General features: G+C 35.2%; 1 protein-coding gene across 1 annotated transcript in view; it reads right to left on the bottom strand.

The window, feature by feature from the left end:
- Positions 1-6982: 6982 nt before the first annotated feature.
- Positions 6983-21417, bottom strand: part of LOC121387468 (MAGUK p55 subfamily member 6-like) — a 30961-nt gene continuing 16526 nt past the window's right edge. The window contains exons 9-16 of the mRNA XM_041518593.1: positions 21071-21202; positions 20064-20175; positions 18604-18663; positions 17181-17342; positions 15420-15622; positions 14939-15067; positions 12508-12543; positions 6983-7901 (exon numbers count right to left, since the gene is read on the bottom strand). Coding sequence (XP_041374527.1) covers positions 7725-7901; positions 12508-12543; positions 14939-15067; positions 15420-15622; positions 17181-17342; positions 18604-18663; positions 20064-20175; positions 21071-21202 — 1011 coding nt within the window. The 3' untranslated portion in view covers positions 6983-7724. The remainder of the gene's footprint in view (positions 7902-12507; positions 12544-14938; positions 15068-15419; positions 15623-17180; positions 17343-18603; positions 18664-20063; positions 20176-21070; positions 21203-21417) is intronic.

Genomic DNA, 21417 nt, shown 5'->3' with positions numbered 1-21417 from the left:
GATGTAAACCACTTGTTAATCATTGACATTGACACTGGATGTAAACCACTTGTTGATCATTGACACTGGATGTAAACCACTTGTTAATCATTGACACTGGATGTAAACCACTTGTTGATCATTGACACTGGATGTAAACCACTTGTTAATCATTGACACTGGATGTAAACCACTTGTTAATCATTGACACTGGATGTAAACCACTTGTTAATCATTGACACTGGATGTAAACCACTTGTTAATCATTGACACTGGATGTAAACCACTTGTTGATCATTGACACTGGATGTAAACCACTTGTTGATCATTGACACTGGATGTAAACCACTTGTTGATCATTGACACTGGATGTAAACCACTTGTTGATCATTGACACTGGATGTAAACCACTTGTTAATCATTGACACTGGATGTAAACCACTTGTTAATCATTGACACTGGATGTAAACCACTTGTTGATCATTGACACTGGATGTAAATCACTTGTTAATCATTGACACTGGATGTAAATCACTTGTTAATCATTGACACTGGATGTAAATCACTTGTTAATCATTGACACTGGATGTAAATCACTTGTTAATCATCGACACTGGATGTAAACCACTTGTTAATCATCGACACTGGATGTAAACCACTTGTTAATCATAAGCACTGGATGTCAGTCATTTGATAATCATTGGCACTATGTACACCGGTTATTGAGCATTGGGATAAGCGTACGAAAGGGGGGTACAGGAAGTGGCAACTGCCAACTACAAACAAAACTGTACGTCCTTTTTCCCACTCTTGCCCCCCCCCCCCCCCCCCCCCCCCCCCCCCCCCCCCCCCCCCCCCCGACACACACACCAGATATAGTTCCTATGGTCCTGCAAATGGTCCCACAATGTCAATATATTTGTCCCTGTATACAGGCTTGTAACTTCACATACAATAAAGAATAGAATGGAATATGGAATATATTATGACAACACGGTTGTAAAATACAAATCTTTATTTCATCTTGGAATGTTTAGAAATATGGAGGGATACAGATATTTATAAACATATAATATACGATGTCAAACCGTCTACAAAGGCCACCTTATAAAATATTAACCTGTCTATAAAGAGCACTTGAGGTATATCACTTCACACACAAATCCACGTTTTATCTCAACAGATAACCCGTTTGTTTAATTTTAAGACCCATAACGTGCGTCCATTGCGAGCTAGCAGCGTTAACGTTGACTGGTCATTTTATTTAACTTAAATGCAAAAATCAGTCTAGCGAACCTTTTTCCTGCTCTGGGTTAACTCGGATATAAATTTTTAAAATGTGTTTAACGACACCACTAGAGTACATTGATTTATTAATCATCGAGTACTGGATGTCAAACATTTGGTAATTTTGACATATAGTCTTAAGAGTGGAAACCCGCTCTATTGTTTGCATTAGTAGCAATGGCTGTTTTATATGCACCATCCCACAGATATATACCAGTCGTGGTGCAATGGCTGGAATAAGAAAGAGCTAACTCTGATGATTTCAGTCAATAAATGTAAGCAAATGTTCGCTAGACTTGATTTTTACACTTCACGTGAAACCGAATGACAACATATGCAAGCCAATCAAATTTTGTGGAAACGTTAGCTGAATACGGCCCCTGTTCATAAAGGACGTTTTGTGAGGCACTTATGTGGTCTTCACAGACAGGTTGTATTGTAGTTGACAAATTAGTATCATTCATGTTCTATTGTTATTGCATAATACTACTTTCTAAATCTCTATTTTCAACGTTCTCTAACCAGCCTACAATGTACAACTAGATAAATTAGAAATAAAATATTTTCCTTAAAACTTTCTAAATGAAACATAAGAATCTATATTTATTACTATGTCATTGTATGCTTCGTAATGGTGTTTTTCTTCTTCTTTCTTTTTCTTTCTTTCTTTCTTTCTTAAGCCATGTGAATTTCGATCAAGCCACTTATGACTAAGAACGTTAATGGACCACTGTGTTAGTATAGTACCACTATCAACATGGCCGACATAAAAAAAAATCAAATATAATAATTTACTTTTGCTTCCGTACTACCCACATACTAAACACGTTATACCCGATATAAACACCACTTTCAGCAACCTCCTATCTATTAATAGCATTCATATGTCTAATTACGAATTAAGCTTATAAACCAATATTTTTTCAGAACACATCCCAGTTTTTATAAATTGCACGTGATAATTTCTGATGTTCATGAAAAAAAAATTGTAAGGCCCAAAACAGACTGGATCTGGGTCGGAGTCTGGGTCTGGCAAGTATGGTACCAGTCGAACATGAAATGCATTGAATCGAATGTGCTGGCGTCAACTACAGATCTGGCAACAGACATCATAGAACATGCGCTATAATTGTATTTTCACACTGCCAGACTGGCAGCTGCGCAATGTCTGAGCCTTATTTGTTTCATTTTTCTTAATAAATAACAGGAAAGATATACTAAATTAAGCAATGTGGAATTATCATAATTATTGTTGATGTTTATAGAAGAAAATATATCCAAAGATATGAACGCGCTGAATTATATTGATATACTGACAACGCGCACCTGTTACAGACGCAGACGTCAAAATACACCAGACATCGTGTCTTTGCCACACTCACTAAAATCCAAACCCAGACTCAGACTCGGACTGGATGTGTTTTCGGCGTAAGTAGTGGTAGAAAAGAGAGTTCTGGTGCACCCCATTGGATTAACACGAGGAAAACAGTGCCACCCTGACGAATAACGCTAAAAATCATCGGCTATTGGATGTAACCAGAGTTATACTCTGTCGTTCAAGAGCTAGATGGACATTTTGACAGTTATTATCGCTCTCTCTCACTCAGACAGACACACGTCTATGACGAAAACACGGGATTGTTGCCTACCACCGAGTAGGGACAGATTCCTGCTCTAATACAAATACCTTTAGCCTACATTGATCATTTTTGATTTCACCGATACCAAATAGTTCACATATTATTAAGCACTAACATGCACACTATTGGTGATCAATATGTAAAAAAAAATGGAATATCAGGTTATTACTTTTTGATATTGTGGTTATTTTGAGAGGGTTAGATAACGGGGCAACAGACAAGCTTCACATTACACATCCACCAGAAGGCCACAGACCACAATTATTTACGCTATATGTTCTATATATGTGTTAACTTTTGTTAATATCAGTATCAGTAGGCCCATAGATTTTTTTATATAAATCTTGGCCTGCCTGGGGGCACCATATCCTTAAAAGGACAACCTTTGTTGTCCAGCTCTTTCTCCCAGTATAATGCTTTAAACAAACACCCCCACTAAACTTGGCCGGAGTACACCCATTTTACACAAAAAGCACATTTGTATGGCTGGAATTATCACCCAAAAAAAATCATTCAGAAGTTACATAATTTTGCAAACTACATGCTCTCCCCTGTCAACTTCAGTCTAATAGTTGCCACTTCAAAGCTGTCTGCCATAAAATAATCACAGTCAAACGGCAGACTACTTGTGCAGATATATTTCTGGATTTTGATCAATTGAAGGGGAAGATAACTGTGATATGTGGCCTGAAGGAATCTGGTGATGTGAGTGAACGCCCCTTTCAACAATGTTGGGTTGTTGTTGTTGTAGTTTTGCAGTCCTTTACTTTCAAAAATGTCTGACGCCATATAACCGTAAATAAAATGTGTCGAGTGCATCGTTAAATAAAACATTTCATTCCTTCCTTCAAAAATATAATATTAGCTATCAACATTAATAGTTCATTACCAAAAAAGAAAGAAACAAAAAGAAACAAAACTTGTTATCTTTCAAAAGTTCCCGATGACACCCTTGAAAGTAGAAAACATCAAGTTAAAATTAAAGTTTACACAGCAAAAAACATTTCTTAAAATATTCATTTGGCTTCACCACAATGATTTCTCCAAATAATATATGATCCTGGTTTAGTATACATCCTTTTTGCAAGTTGTATGGAAATGAAATCACTGCTAACATCTGATGATGAAATAACACATGGAAAGTGAACCTAATTTACATAGGCATTAGGAAATCACAGTAATGTGGACATCCTGTGATGAAATACCAATGCGGATATATAAATACGCCTTTAGTGAGAAATCACTATAATATAGACACTTAGTGACAAAATAACAGTAACTGGGTATATAAATTATATAGTGTTAGAAAATAACAGTAAGGATACACAAATTAAAGATAGTTACTAGAAAATTGCTGTAATCTGAACATCCAAAGATGAAAATAACAGTATGTGGACACATAAATTAAAGTTAGCTAAAAGCAAATTGCTGTTATTTGAACATATACTGATGGAAATAAATAAGGGATCGCACCAACACAAACAGGACAGAATGACTGCAACCAGAAGCCTCATTTATACAGTCTGGAAGTTAACCTCGTTACCGACATTGAATCTCACCTTAATGACAATGAATCCCATATTACATCTTTATACTTTATTCACACATTACGACGTTATTGGTGACTGATATTTGGTCTAAAATACCAAGTGTTCCCTTATTTCTTTCTCTCAGTATATATCAATGAAAATAAAAGTATGTGGACACATAAATTAAAGTTAGATAATAGGAAATTGCTGTAATCTGAACATCCAAAGATGAAAATAACAGTATGTGGACAAAGATTAAAGTTAGTTGATAGGAAATTACTATAATGTCAACATCTATTAATGAATATAACAGTATGTGGACACATAAATTAAAGTTAGTTGATAGGAAATCACTGTAATGTGAATATCTGAAGATGAAAATAACAAGTATTAAGACACATAAATTAAATATAGTAACTAGGAAATTCCTAAAATATGGACATTCAGAGATGAAAATAACAGTATGTGGACACATAGATTAAAGTTGGTTAATAGAAAATTATTGTTATATGAACATCCAAAAATAAAAATAACAGTATGTGGACACATAGATTAAAGTTGGTTAATAGAAAATTATTGTTATATGAACATCCAAAGATAAAAATAACAGTATATAGACACATAAATTAAAGATAGTTGATAGGAAATCACTATAATGTCAAAATCTATTAATGAATATAAAGGTATTTCGACACATAAACTGAAGATAGTTGATTGGAAATCACTGTAATGTGGACATTTATTAATGAAATTAACTGCAAGTGGGCCATAAATTGTAGCAGCATTAAGAAATAATTGCAGCATGGTCAATAAAATAGCAGCAACTGGGCACACAAGAATTCTACGGAATTAAATGACTCGTCTACCATAAACATCAGGTGCAACTATAAACCAAGTTTCATTAACCTAGGACTTACAGTTTGTGAGAGACTGAACTAAAAATAGACCTTTAATGCTTAACTTTAACATGAAAACTTTAATGCAAAATTGTATGGGGCAGTTCATAGCCCAGTGGTAAAGAGCTCACTTGATGTGCAGTTGGTGTGGGATCGATCCCCGTCGGCGAGCCCTATGGGCTATTTCTCGTTCCAGCCAGTGCACCATGACTGGTATATCAAAGGCTGTGGTATGTGCTATCCTGTCTGTGGGATAGTGCATATAAAAGATCCCTTGCTACTAATGAAAAAATGTAGTGGGTTTCCTCTCTAAGATTAAAATTTTATGTCACTGCTGCTATCACTGTTAGAAAAAGTAATAACTATATCTTGCCTTTTTACTTCGAAAAAGCCAGAAAATAAAACTTAAACATACAACATATATTAGGCGAACAACAAATTCTAATATACACAAAGTATTTGGTAGATCACAATATTTTTAGAATAATTAACAGGATTTCATAATATGTGACATTTATAACAATCACATCACAAGCAAATGATGAACGCTCCATATGAGTCAAATGCCTGTATGTTTTCGCCCTTGTTCGAAGGATGTAACAGTTTTCAAGTTTTTGGGGTTTTTTTTAAATCAAAATCTATTTATATATAATTTAAAAAATTAATACATTGAAATCAATTTTTCATTATTTTATACAAAATTATACAAATATATATATAATATTTTTAAAGACGGATAAACTTAACAAAGTTCTATTATCTTAAAACTGTTGGTATCACACCATATTGCTCCAAACTCAAGATATTAAAAATAGTTTGTTTCACAGGCTGGATATTGCATAATTATAGTTTTTATTGGTCCCTGCACAAAAACAAAAATACAATTCATGAATGTACACAAGTTTCAAAATGTCATTATATATAGTAAACAGACAGCAACACATGCACGCACACACACACACACACACACGCGTACGCACACACACACGCTTACACACACACGCACGCGTACGCACACACACACACACACTTACACACACACACACACACACACGTCCATACTATCCATTCCAATATCCATGTTAATATTTATATTAACGGTAAATGTTACAACAGTAATTTTGCATAAATATACAATGGAAATTGAGAATTTTTTTTTTTTTTTAAACCCCATCCCCAACAACCACCCCTAAAATTAACCTAATTACTAAGCAACAACTTCCTCGTTTTAGATCAAAGGAGTCGGTTACAGGCAATGTTCACAAATACACCAAAGTGCATATAAAATGTTGGTAATAATAACATTTGTTGGTGTTAGAGAAAAACAATATTTTTAGAGTACATGTATCTATTCATGCAAAAACGGTCGGTCTGGGATCGATCCCCGTCAGTGGGCCCATGGGCTATTTCTCATTTCAGCCAGTGTATCACGACTGGTATAGGCCATGGTATGTACTACCCTGTCTGTGGGATGGTGCATATAAAAGATCCCTTGCTGCTAATCGAAAAAGAGTAGCCCATGAAGTGGTGACAGCAGGTTTCCTCTCTCAATATCTGTGTGGTCCTTAACCATATGTCTGATGCCATATAATCATAAATAAAATGTGTTGAGTGCGTCGTTAAATAAAACATTTCCTTCCTTCATGCAAAAAATATATTTTTTAACATATTATCACTAATGAAGAGGCACCAAATGTATTTATATTTAAACGGCTGAAGTATCTGTACATGCCAGAAGTAACTATTTTGAAAACAATATATGTATATTAATTTTGGTCAGGTTTTTCACCATTTGTATATTCAGCCAGACATAACAGCAATAAAATGCTAACAAACTGGATGGAACGAACCAATGCAACAAACTTCCTAAATGACAACAATTCTATCATTTATAACAGCATTACAGCTCTGTAAAGTAGTTGTGTTTCATAAACATTAACAGTTGGGGATAAACTTTATTTTAATTTCTTTTTCATTTTAACTGAAGGCATACTTGTATTCATTTTTACTTACAGCATAGGATATCAGTAGGAATATCAGTCTAGTATACAATGCTTTACTCAGATTTATTTAAGACTTTAGTAGTAGGGAGTGCCAGTCTGACTGAATGACACAGTAAGAGCACCAGTCTAGTATACAATGCTTTACTCAGATTTATTTAAGACTTTAGTAGTAGGGAGTGCCAGTCCGACTGAATGACACAGTAAGAATATCAGTCTAGTATACAATGCTTTACTCAGATTTATTTAAGACTTTAGTAGTAGGGAGTGCCAGTCCGACTGAATGACACAGTAAGAATATCAGTCTAGTATACAATGCTTTACTCAGATTTACTTAAGACTTTAGTAGTAGGGAGTGCCAGTCCGAATGAATGACACAGTAAGAGCACCAGTCTAGTACACCATGCTGACCGGCACCCACTTCTCCTGGGACGTCAGTTCTCTCACGGCTTTCCGCAGTAGGTGGTAGGTCTCGATAAACGAGTCGTTTACGATCGTCTCGTCAAAGTAGCCTTTGTATACAGTCTCGATCTCCGCACTCTCCTGTACCGTCTGAATAAAGTCTTCTTCCTGAAAACGTAAATCAAGAAATAATTTGTGATATAATATTTAGGATTGGTCTGAATAAAGTCTTCTTCCTGAAAACGTAAACCGATTCGTTGAACAAAGAAATATATAACATTCATAATTGGTCTGAATAACATCTTCTTCCTGAAAACGTAAATCGATTCGGTGAACAAAGAAATAATTTGAGACAATAGTTGGAGAGACAAGGACTGGGATGTGGAGGTGGACAGCGAAAGAAGTTGAAAGATAGGAAGAGTTGCCAAATCGGGAAGAAATGAGATGGAATTCAAAGGAGAGAAAGGAAAGGGGGCAGTGGGATAAAAAAAAAATAATAATAATTTGTGATATAACATTTAGGATTGGTCTCAATAAAGTCTTCTTCCTGAAAACGTAAATCGATTCGGTGAACAAAGAAATAATTTGCGATATCACATTCAGGATTGATATAGTTTTTAAAAACTTAATAAAATAATAACAAAAAATATTTTTAAAATTAAAAAGATTAAATGTCTCGACTACAGGGGACAATATTTCGAAATCGGAGGTAACCAGAAGTCAGTTCATGTGTTTTTACCTATATGTAGGTAAGCAATTGTTCGGTTACGTGAATTATATGTGCATAACCTGTGGGTTAACTGATCGGTTACCTCACAGTTACTTTGAAATTATATTTTAAATACATAATTTTTAGCTCAAACATAAAGTTAAAACAAAATACAAAATAAATTTTTTTATAAAACAGATTCTATAATGCTTGCTAAAGTTAAGAATATTGTAAAAGGACTAAATATCAGGCCCAGTACTGAAACAAAATAGATACTCTTCCAGATTCCTTTTCTCATTTTCGGTGACCAAGTTACTTTAAATCACTTTATCGATGGTACTTCTATACTACAGTGATGTTTTAAATGTTTCTTTTTTAAAGCTCATTATGCGATGTTAGTTTTTTTCAACTTTTGTGACACTTTTGGATTCCTGTTTACATTAAAACCGTTTTCAACGTGTGATATATTGTGTCTAATATATAATCCTTTAGAGATAAAATAGCAGTACTTACCGTATACGCAAATATTTTCGCGGCTAAAATAATTCGTGATCGGGCTCTCATTTTACATTTTCATGAGGAATTATTTTTGCGACTGTGTCCCCCGATAATAAAATCAAAATTACCCATAATGGCCAAAAGCCTATTTCATTTGCCAAACTCTTTTCAATGACGATTTCACGCACACACTTGGACATATTACCATGCTGTCAGCGAGACATCAGTGTTGTATGCAGGGGTGGGGAAAAGCCCTTTTCTGCCAGTCTGGGACCGATTCTCGATCTCTTGAGACCGAAATTATTTTTTAAAAACGTGTGTTTGCCGGTCCCACTTTTGTCATTCTTGTCGGTCCGAACCACCTGTCCATTTCTATTATTGGAACAAATTCTTATCCGTCAAGTGGACCGGCCTGCCCAGACATCGGTATCTCATGCATGATTTAAAATAATAAATAGTGGTCAGTATAGCTTGTGTTTCAGACGTCTGTGATTTTAAAGTCTGCCTAAGTATATATCGTCAGTCACTGAAGTCGGACCTACAGTAGTGTCAATCCACAGCCACTAGGCTAAACATTAATTTTGTCAAAGTTGCTGAGCCAGTCAAGAGATAAAACAGACGTTAACAATAACATCATTCTTGGTGAGAGAGCCATCAAGGTATTACACTCCAATTAAAACAAAGGACCCAGAGTTTGCAACTGGTTACAATCAACACCTGTCAACACCTATGTACGGAGCTTTGTCGGGTCGAGTGTCCCTGTCGGAAGCAAGAGACTTTTGTGCAATACAAACTGCTTGAAATAGCATAAAATATACTGAAATAATCTATAAATGTATTTATTGTTGACTGTTCAATGTAGTCTATCCAATAATTATAAAGGATTTTAAAATTAACAAAAGGTTTCCACTTTCTTGTTAACAAGTGGGTGTAAGCAGAACAGCTACATGTACTGGTTATCTCAAGAGCCAGTAGAGGTCAGATTTCATCCAATCAGTGATGACGTTATTAATCTCTTTGTCTAAACATGTGCTAGCTCAGGCTGTCAAACGCTTCAACGGTGCTATCTTTTATGAATTTTCAGGACACAGTACTGAATACTCGTACTTTTTATACATATATGGGATTTAAATTCATAACTTTTATTCCTTTTTTATATTATTTATTCCATTATGTAAAATATATACAATTTGTGGGGTGTTTTTTTCCCACTGATGTGATAAAAAAAATGTTATTTTTTTTATTCCTTTCTTTTTCCCCCTCTCACCACCTCCCCCCCCCCTCCCCGTTAATAAAGACATCAAGCGGGACCGATTGACAATTTTATTTTTCCCCACCCCTGGTTGTATGTATGTAGACAGAAAATTGAAAAACATAAATATCAGAAGAAATAACTTTTAATTATTGATGGTACCCACAAACTTCCATTCAAGGTTACAAAGAAAACAAACAAAACTGAGATTACGTAACAACAGACTTACACCCAACTGTGTGTCACTTCGATCAAATCCACGTGACCATGCAGGTTTACAGAACCACATGACCGTGTGGTTAATTTGGTGATAAAGACAAAGTGCATACGAAATTCGGTATAAATTTAACAGGTACCTCTGATTTCTTGTTTTTTTTGTATCCATCAAAATTATATCAAATCGGAAATAACTTTGCGCGTACTTAAATTAGCGGGTGCTGTCAACGTGTTCACGATTTTCGCGGTATATTTTATTCGCGAAAATTTTTGCACATACGGTAGATAATTTAGCCACCCCCAGTGGTTCGTGCACATTTCTTTAAAACTTTTGGCTCAACTCTATACTGAGCATTTAGTTTTAGACTGGTCACAAGTTACAACTGTTGCAATATAACATTGTCTACTGGTTTGCTGTGCATTAAGTATTTAAAAATCAGTCTAAAACATTTGTCAGAATACTAGACAAATGTTAGTCTCGAAATTACAATATTAAACTGTATAATAAACTTCCTGTAATCATTAAGTTTGCAAGTTTTAATTTCTGAATATCTACAGGTCACGACGAAACTGATTTGCGTAAATTTAATTTTGCATAACCGACACACGAAGAGACCATTATTGTTTTGTTTTTAATTTAATAATTAAAAAAATTACATGCGATGAGATTAATATCAATATAAACTGATGAAACTAACTGTTAAAACTTAAAGTTAAAGTCGGTTTTGTTTAATGACACCACTTGAGCACATTGACATCTGATAATTTTGACATATAGTCTTTGAGATGAAACCTGCTACATTTTTCCGTTAGTAGCAAGGGATATTTTATATTAACAAAAAGATTAATAATACAAAAATAACAGAAAATACATTTCACACCTTTTCAAATCTTTCTTTGATAATTACAAGTAGTTTGACCTTTAGCTTTTAAATAATCCAGTGGTTTGAAGTTACTTGTTATGTTATCTGTGCATGTGGTAATAGCAAAATTAAGTGGTGCTCTGGTTTAAGGGTAGATAACTCCCAATTTTTAGGTCAAGCTATACTGATATTTTTGCACCAGTTAATGACGATAGTCAACATACAAATTGCAGTTATGTGGTTCTTTAAAATAGCAGTTGTGGTTCCAGGAAATATATGGGAGGAGGAGGACTAAGGAAAAAAGGGCATGTGTTTAAACTTAAAATGCACAACCTAATGGATTTTTCTTTTTAACCTTCTGACTACTGCAGGTGAGATATCTCGCCCAACATCACACAAGTCGACATACTGTACACAGTGCACTCCACACTTCATATTTTCTGCCGATTTGCACATGACACTAACCGGAAATAATAATACAGTACAGGAAACAGATTACTTGACAGTACAACAGCTTTAGTTTTTTGTTTTTCAATGGAAAATACATAGGAATTTTGAGTTGAAAAAGTGGTTTTCGGAAAATATTTTCACTTGGCAACAATAGCAGCGCCTTGTGGGCATTTTGAGGAATTGATAGCTGATTGTCACAGATAATTTGATAATACATTTGATCATTTTACCAACAACAAAAATCACCAAATATTGGGATATGAATCGTAGTTGTTTTTGGGGGTTTTTTTAAAATTCTGGTCAGAAAAACACACTTATTGGGAATAATGGACATAAATATTGGCCACAAATGCCCATAACTAAATGCAACTTATTAGATTTTTTACCTCATTTTAATCAACATTAATTGATCTAAAATATATAAATTAGAAAAAACCCCACAAAAATAATGTACTTACCGATTCAAATATGAACTTTATTTTATCCATTTATAAAACAAATTTACTTGAATATATGTGTGTGTAAAAGTTATAAACACGTGCCCACTCAATGTGTTTTTTGTCAAAAATTAAATCAGTAGTCTGAAGGTTAAGCTACAAAAAGAAAAAAAACAAGCGGCTATGGTACCCTCCCTGCCCCTGGATCTGACGTGTGGTAGGCTACATGTATTTTTCACAGAAGTATTCTGCTTCATAACATGCACGCAAAACTGAATGCTGGTGAGCAACCCATAACTGTTTGGTTGAAGAGAACTACTACAGCACTAGAAGGATCCTGGCTACTTACGCATTTCTCTTCAATTGCATTAACACCAAGCCGCTCCTAGAAATAAAAACAAATCAAAATTAAAGACTTGTTATACAGTGCAATATAGAACGAATAAGGCTAAAACAATAATAATAATAATAACAACAACAACTTTGATTTCGAAGTTTCTTTAAAGGCATTGTCACACAGCATATACATGTATACTTAACAAACAAAACACAAATATTTTATATATACAAACTTCACAGACGTTGTTTTGGCTTCCTATTTATTTTACCGGCCTCGGTGGCATCGTGTTTAGGCCATCGGTCTACAGGCTGGTAGGTACTGGGTTCGGATCCCAGTCGAGACATGGCATTTTTAATCCAGATACCGACTCCAAACCCTGAGTGAGTGCTCCACAAGGCTCAATGGGTAGGTGTAAACCACTTGCACCGACCAGTGATCCATAACTGGTTTAACAAAGGCCATGGTTTGTGCTATCCTGCCTGTGGGAAGCGCAAATAAAAGAGTAGCCCATGTAGTGGCAACAGTGGGTTTCCTCTCAAAAATCTGTGTGGTCCTTAACCATATGTCTGACGCCATATAATCGTAAATAAAATGTGTTGAGTGCGTCGTTAAATAAAACATTTCTTTCTTTTCCTATTTATTGCATGAGTTTAGTTTGAGCGAGAATATATACCATGAGACCGCATAGTGGTTGAATGGTATGTTCTTTTGCAATTCAAACAAGTGCAATAAATAGGGAGCGAAAATAACATATGTGAAGTTCTGTATTTATTACATACCTTCTTTTATGTTTGACAAAAACGGTTTTTAATTTAATGCCATAACAACACTTTGTTAAATCTATGATCAAAACTCTTTTCATGAACGTAAATAACCTTACTTTGTGGCAGACTTGTGTTATGTTTTAAATATGATGTGATGTCATTTGTAAATCATATATGACATCAGTAAATAAACAGCGCTAACTGCGGTAAAAATAAAAAAGGAATTCCCCATTTAAAAGTTAAGGTCCAGATCGCACATATGTGCGATATAAGATAAATTTATCACACAGTTTCAAAATGTCTTTATCACTATAGTAAGATTAAATAGGTATGTAAGATAATGTTTTTCAGGAGAAAATTAATTTGGTAAATGGATTGTGAAATTGGTCCTAAAATGTTCATAACACATTGACACTTTTAACAGACACAAAAACTAATGAGACTCAAACTGAACAATTTAAAATATCTTAAAGAAAACTAACTTAGTATTCACGTTACTTTTCTTGTTCGGCACATATAACACAACAAAATATTGCTTAATTTGTTTTATCTGAAAAGTATTTTATTCAACTATAGTACTTCCCACATGGAAGGGCTGGACGTGGCTCAGTGGTAGAGCACTCGCTTGATGTGTGATTGATCCTGATCGATTCCTACTGGTGGCCGCACTTTGCTATTTCTCGTTCCAGCCAGTGCTACACCAATTGGTGTAACAAAGGCTGTGGTATGTACTATCCTGTCTGTGGAATAGTGCATATAAAAGATCCCTTGCTGCTAATCAAAAAAAGAGTAGCCCATGAAGGGCCCACAGCGGGTTTTCTCTCTCAATATATGTGTGGTTCTTAACCATACGTCTGACGTAAATAAAATGTCTTGAGTGCATCGTTAAATAAAACAGGGCTTCTAGATTATGGCTAGGGATATTCAGTGTTGGGCTAGTAAATAACTACTATCAACATGTCTGACAGGGCTTCTAGATTATGGTAGCCCCACTCCCATGGCTAGTGATATTCAGTGTTGGGCTAGTAAATACCTACCATAACTAGCCCGACGGCTAGTGAAAAACAAAGTGGTCAAATGCTGCATTTAAGTCTTATTTTGTAAATATGAATATCCTGTCCCCTCTTCCCACCCCAATCTAAGGGGTTTTAAGCTCTATCTCCCTCTTTAGGTGACATATCTGATTATTACTATTAGCAAAATTGTATTTTTAATTATGGCTGTTAAATTTAAAAAATCACTGATCCCATAGCTAGTGGATTTATATAAAATTCTAGAAGCCCTGAATAAAATATTTTCTTCCTACACGGAACTCCTTTTTTTTCATACTATGGAAATTACTACACGTTATTTATTTCTGTGCCAATCGTTTTCTAAATTGCACACTTTCATTCATTCCATTTCAACTTATTTCCATGCTTATATCCAATTGCACAAACAAATTTTAGGGTTTTTTTGTTATTTCCAAAACACACTTTTCTTCTTACATCAAACCAAAATGAAATTATTTTCCAAAAAAACATTTTTGTAGAAGCATGGGATGGACTATAACTACATAAGAATTATATACATCCTGCCAAATAAAACAATAATAATTTAAAAATGAAAAAGTAAAATTAAACGAATGTTTCCTACATCGTTACACAAAGCAGTATAATAGTTTGATTAAAACGTACCCTGTTTCCGCGGCCCATCATTCTGGCCTTTTTCCCTTCTTCATACATGACCTTGAGCGCTTCAACACTTGGGGCAGCGATGAACACGATATAGGGCATAAACTCGGTCGTTTTCAACAGTTTTAGAGACTAGAAAACAAAATAAAAGGATTACACATCACCATAATATGAATATATTCTTTAATATTTTTAATTCAAGAGCATTTTAATAAAAACTAAGTCCAAAATAGGAGAAAAATCTTTTTTCTTTTTTTTAAATGTCATGTCAAAACTGAAACTATTGATAAAAAACACTTAAACCTGGAGCATGGTATTGTAGAGTTAACACCTTGCCTAAATTTACAGCCTCATAAACCATGTCTAAATAATAAACAAGACTTATTATAGGGTTAACATCAAGCAAACACATCTTGACTAATGTAACAACCTCATAAACTGTAACAACCTCATAAACCGTGTCTAAGTAATAAACAAGACTTACTGTAGGGTTAACGTCAAGCACACACATCTTGCCTGACTTAACGACCTCGTAAACTGTGTCTATCTTGGTGCCGTACAAATTGCCGTTAAACTCGCCAAACTCGATAAATTTGTTCAACTCCTGATCGTGTTCCATAGTCTCTCTGTCAACGAAGTAGTATCCCTGTCCGTCCCTTTCCCCTTCTCTCGGTGGTCGTGAAGTATCTAGAAACAAAACGATTAAGATTTCATAAACTTGGTGTTTGAGAAGTATATATAAACACACCCTAAACTTGGTGTTTGAGAAGTATATATAAACACACTCTAAACTTGGTGTTTGAGAAGTATATATAAACACACCCTAAACTTGGTGTTTGAGAAGTATATATAAACACACCCTAAACTTGGTGTTTGAGAAGTATATATAAACACACCCTAAACTTGGTGTTTGAGAAGTATATATAAACACACCCTGGCAATTAACTAGAGAAGTTTGTTTTGTTTAACAAGACCACTGGAAGGAAGGAAATGTTTTATTTAATGACACACTCAACACATTTTATTTACGGTTATATATGGCGTCGGAAATATGGTTAAGGACCACACAGATATCGAGAGAGAAAACCCGCTGTCACCACATCATGGGCTATTCTTTTAGATTAGCAGCAAGGATCTTTTATATGCACCATCCCACAGACAGGATAACACATACCACTGCCTTTGATATACCAGTCGTGGTACACTGGTTGGAGCGAGAAATAACCCAATGGGCCCACCGACGGGGATCGATCCCAGACCGACCATGCATCAAACGAGCTCTTTACCACTGAACAAGACCACTGGAGCACACTGATTAATTAATCATCGCCTATTGGATGTCAAACATTTGGTAATCTGATATATAGTCTTAGAGAGGAAACCTGCTAGTTTCCTATTAGTAGCAAGAAATCTTTTATATGCACTATCCCAGACAGGATAGCACATACCACAGCCTTTGATATACCAGTTATGGTGCACTAGCTGGAACGAGAAATAGCCCAAAGGGCCCACCCACAGGGATAGATCCCAGACTGTCCATGCATCAATCAAGCACTTTACAAATGTACATCCCACCTCAACGTGACTGGTATATCAAAGGCCATGGTATGTGCTATCCTGTCTGTGGGATGGTGCATATCAAAGATTCTTTGCTGCCAATCGAAAAGAGTAGCCCATGAAGTGGCGACAGCAGGTTTCCTCTCTCAATATCTGTGTGGTCCTTAACCATATTTCTGATGCCTTATAACCGTAAATAAAATGTGTTGAGTGCGTCGTTAAAAATAACATTTCCTTCTTCCCACCTCGACTGAACTGTGCACAATTTTGTTACTTACTTGAAACTTACACCTAGATATCGTAACAGGTATGAATTCAGGAGGAGACTGTGGGGCGGGGGAGGGGATGTGTGCACCACCTACCTCGAACTTTAAAGTATCATGGAAATCTTCTATGTAATGCATGTGAGTGTACTTTGGAATACAGTAGGTGCGCTTTTTGGAAGAATGAATGAATGAATGTTTAACGACACCCCAGCATGAAAAATACATCGGCTACTGGGTGTCAAACTATGGTAAATGCAAACAAATGAAGTGATGAGCAACATCAATATAAAAATTCAAGAGTTAAATAAAAAAAATTGGAAGATGCATCCCACACCATAGATACCTCCTGCGACTGAACATTATTATATCTGTAACATCAGTCACGGCCGATAAAATCACCACCTAAGACGACTAATACATACGTGGCATGGCTGCAGCATATTTGGTTGGCTCGTCACGTATCAGCTTTTCCTTGAGCGAGCGTCGGCCAACCCCCTGGGCACCGACCAGTACCAGGATTTTCCTCGGAAACGGAATCATTCTCTTCACCTCCTCGTACACCATGATGTCACAGTTGTCAAAATCTGTATTTAAAAGCAACAACATTGGTACAACTTGGAAAATAGAAAATTGTATTTCATTTTTCATTAAATTATAAACATAGAGGTGAAAATGAAGGCTAGCTCTGGCACAATTACAAAATTGAAAAATGTTCATTAAATTTTAATTCAGAGATGAAAATCAGGGCTAGTTCTAGCACAATTGCATACTTTTATAAATATATTGCAAATTTGATTTTAATTATATGGAACAATTTCAGGTAATGACTGATATTCTGTTGGAAAATAACTGGGTTTCAACACAATTTATTTTTTAACGTTTTAAGAGATAATTTGGCAAAATATATTTTATCACTCAGAGCTAGTCCTGAAAATTATATTGATTTAGTATGAAATAAATACAGACAAATACTGATGGATCTTCAAAAGCATGGACTTCCTGTGAAGTTTTTAACATAGAACAAAGTCATGAATAGTCGTTAGGAAAACCAGAATTTCAGCAAAATCTGTAAAATTGTCATTTCGGTTTAAAGTAAACTGTTAAAATGTATGCATAAATTTTGTGTTGTATGTACACATCGTCAAATGCAGATACTAACAGATGTTCGTGAAATTTACACATCGCCAAGGTGTATTGCTCAGAGAAAAAAATAATTAAATCTGAGGGTGGGGGGTGGGAGGTGTGTTAAATCAAAGTTAAAGTTTGTTTTGTTTAACGACACCTCTAGAGCACATTGATTTATTAATCAGCTATTGGATATCAAACATTTGGTAATTTTGACATATAGTCTTCGAGAGGAAACCCGCAAATTTTTTACATTAGTAGCAAGGGATCTTTTATATGCACCATCCCACAGACAGGATAACACATATCACGGCCTTTGATATACCAGTTGTGGTGTGTTAAATCAAGGTTACAATGTATTAAAAACATGTTCTTGACTGATTTGTGGACTCTTGATGTGCAGCACAAATTGACAATTATTATCTCATTGCAGAATTGGTTTGTTAAAAATACATTTGGAACATCAATGTAGTACAGACATGCACCAAATTTCACAATTCTTATTATTTCTAACAGTACAACTATTATAGTTTGAAGTACATATATTTCATTTTCTTTTTTTCCTTAAAAAACATCCATCTTTTGTAATGATGTAATTTTCTGTGTAAAATAGTTGTCAAATACTCAACTGATTGAGCTAAATCCTGCCCCCTGCACCAGAGTTTTGAATAAACAAACAAAAGTTTACTCTCAAGTGGAGACAACTCTTGTGCTACAAACCTTGACTCTCATTACTACTGTATTTAATCTTCTTCTTCTTCCTCCTCTTCAAGCCACAAACTGGAAATAAAGATAAAAACCAATCGACATATGTTATGAAAGGGAAGGATTTCTTTCCCAATGGACTGAATTAGACAACTTTTTACACAGTACTAGAATAAAAGAATCTATTACCGTTGTAAGGTATAGATAAGGCAATGCCCACCCTCAGGACAAAATGTTTTTGTGAGGGCGGAGGTTGAGGTTCACTCAGGCCCTTACAAAAACATCATGTCCTGAGAGTTAAAATTGCCGTATCTACATCTCACAACATTGATTGATTCTTTTTCTTGTTCATTTAATTACAGAAACAAAACATTACTTTTTTAAGCTACATGTATGGTTTGTTTATTCTAAAATAATTCATAAAGATTGCACCTACAAACTCATTTAATTATACGTGAAAAAAGTATAGTCCACATTATGCAACGACTTAAAAATGTAACAACTTAGCAATAAATATGAAGTTGAAAATACTGATTTGTTTAAATGTTTTTAAAACAATGATCCAATGTGAAATGGCAACCTGTGGAATACCTAATTCAGTAGAATTCTTGAGTAGTTATAATTGTAATCGTAGTAAAATATGAGTTATGACATCAGGCATATTTATAAATCATCTGGCACCGGTGGGCAAGACAATTATCTAACACTGTGTAAAAACCAGCTAATTCAGTCCAGTGGGCAAGAAAAATGTGTCTGATTCAAGTGATAGACAATTTCTAAATGTGCCTGACGTCATAACTCATGTTTTTCAGAATTCTGTTTAAGTACTTATTCACCAAGTTGCCACCTCATGCTGAATTATTGCTTTAAAAATATTTTAACAAATTAACATTTTCAACTTCAATTTTATGATCGAGCTGTTATATTTTTTACAGGATTCGAACTTAACGATAGCACAAACGGCAAATGCTGTCGAGATATTCATTGCCATAGGTCGGGAGCATCACCAACAGTACTTTTGTGCCATCGGTACAGCTTCTTAATGATGGCAAAATGTTTACACTTAGTGTACATTTTCAACTTTAAAACTGTATGATCAAGTTGTTATATTTTTTTCAGGATTCGAACTTAACGACAGCACCAATGGCAATTGCCATCGTTGAGATATTAATTGCTGTAGGTCGGGAGCATCATACAGCTCCTTAATGATGGCAAAATGTTTAGACTTGGTACACATTTTCAACTTTTAATTTTATGGTCGTTGTTATATTTTTTTCACGATTCGAACTTAACAACAGCACCGACGGCAATTTCCATCATTGAGATATTAATTAATAGGTCAGGAGCATCATACAGCTCCTTAATGATGGCACAATTCTTACACTTGACGTACATTTTCAACTTTAATTTTATGATCAAGTTGTTGTATTTTATCATGGCCTATTCCTAGCTACATGTATGAGCTACCGACTTACACAAACTTCCTTTAGAGTAGTCACAGTCTGGCTGGACAAAGGATCGTCGTTTCTCCTCCAGTGCCTTGGATGGAACGAGGCCTGTCGGGCCGTTAGTATCAGCATGCCTGGCCTAAAATATAAGACACACATTTAAACACTTTTGTTAAGATTGTACAGCATTATTTTTAGTATGGTAATTAGTATCATAATGCAGATCTTTTAGAATTAAATATTTGTAAAAACAAGTTGAGATAACGCTATATTATTATCCATATGGTTAAAAATATCTTCTTCTTTTTGGGGGGTTAAAAATATCTTGGTTCATATCATTTAACGACGCACCCAACATATTTTATTTATGGTTATATGGCATCAGACATATGGTTATGGACCACACAGATACTAAGAGAGGAAACCCGCTGTTGCCACTTCATGGGCTACTCTTTTCGATTAGCAGCAAGGGATCTTTTATATGTACCATCCCACAGACAGGATAATACATACCAAAGCCTTGGTTACACTAGTTGTGGAGCACTGGCTGGAATGAGAAATAGCCCAATGGGTCCACCTACAGGGATCGATCCTAGACCGACCGAGCATCAAGCGAAACCTTTACCACTGGGCTACGTCCTGCCCCCGATGTCATATGATTATGATGACATCACATGATTGGTGCACAACATCATTACCAGAAAGGTCAGTCAAACGACTTCAGTGATAAAAATTAAAATCGATTACAGGTATTAAATAGAATAACGTCGCTAACATTTCTTATCAGGTTTATGTTTTTCAACTAAAGCTCTTGACAGTTGAAAATTATTTCACTCGGGACATAAACATGATATGAAATTGACGTTCATATAAAAAAAAGTGTGTTTTGTTTAACAACACCACTAGAGCACATTGATGCAGTGCTTACAAATCCTTCTGTTCAGCTAACTTGGTTTCTGAAACAGTCGAGACAACTGGCATACATCACCAAATGAAAAGGACCCAGGAAGGTTATTCCTAATTTTTGTACTCACCTGCCAGAAACTGGGATCTTTTGTTGAAATGATTTCCAGAATGTCGCCATCTTGGAATGGAAGACCCGCGTCTTTGCAGGGAATGATTCGGTCTTTCATTGGGTCGTAGTTGAAATGAGCTTTCATATACAACTGAAAATATTTGGACAATAGGAAAAGCAGCACAAAAAAATACTATTTAATAGTTATGTTTAATGACACCACTAGAGCATGTTGATTCATTAATTATAGGCTATTGGATGTCAAACATTTGGTAATTCTGACATGCAGTCATCAGAAGAAATCCACACAAACATTTCTAATGCAGCAAGAGATCTTTTATATGCACTCTCCCAGACAGGAAAGCA

The sequence above is a fragment of the Gigantopelta aegis genome, chromosome 13, assembly GCF_016097555.1.
Source record: "Gigantopelta aegis isolate Gae_Host chromosome 13, Gae_host_genome, whole genome shotgun sequence".
In the NCBI taxonomy this organism is placed as follows: domain Eukaryota; kingdom Metazoa; phylum Mollusca; class Gastropoda; order Neomphalida; family Peltospiridae; genus Gigantopelta; species Gigantopelta aegis.
This window is presented reverse-complemented; position numbering and strand designations above follow the sequence as displayed.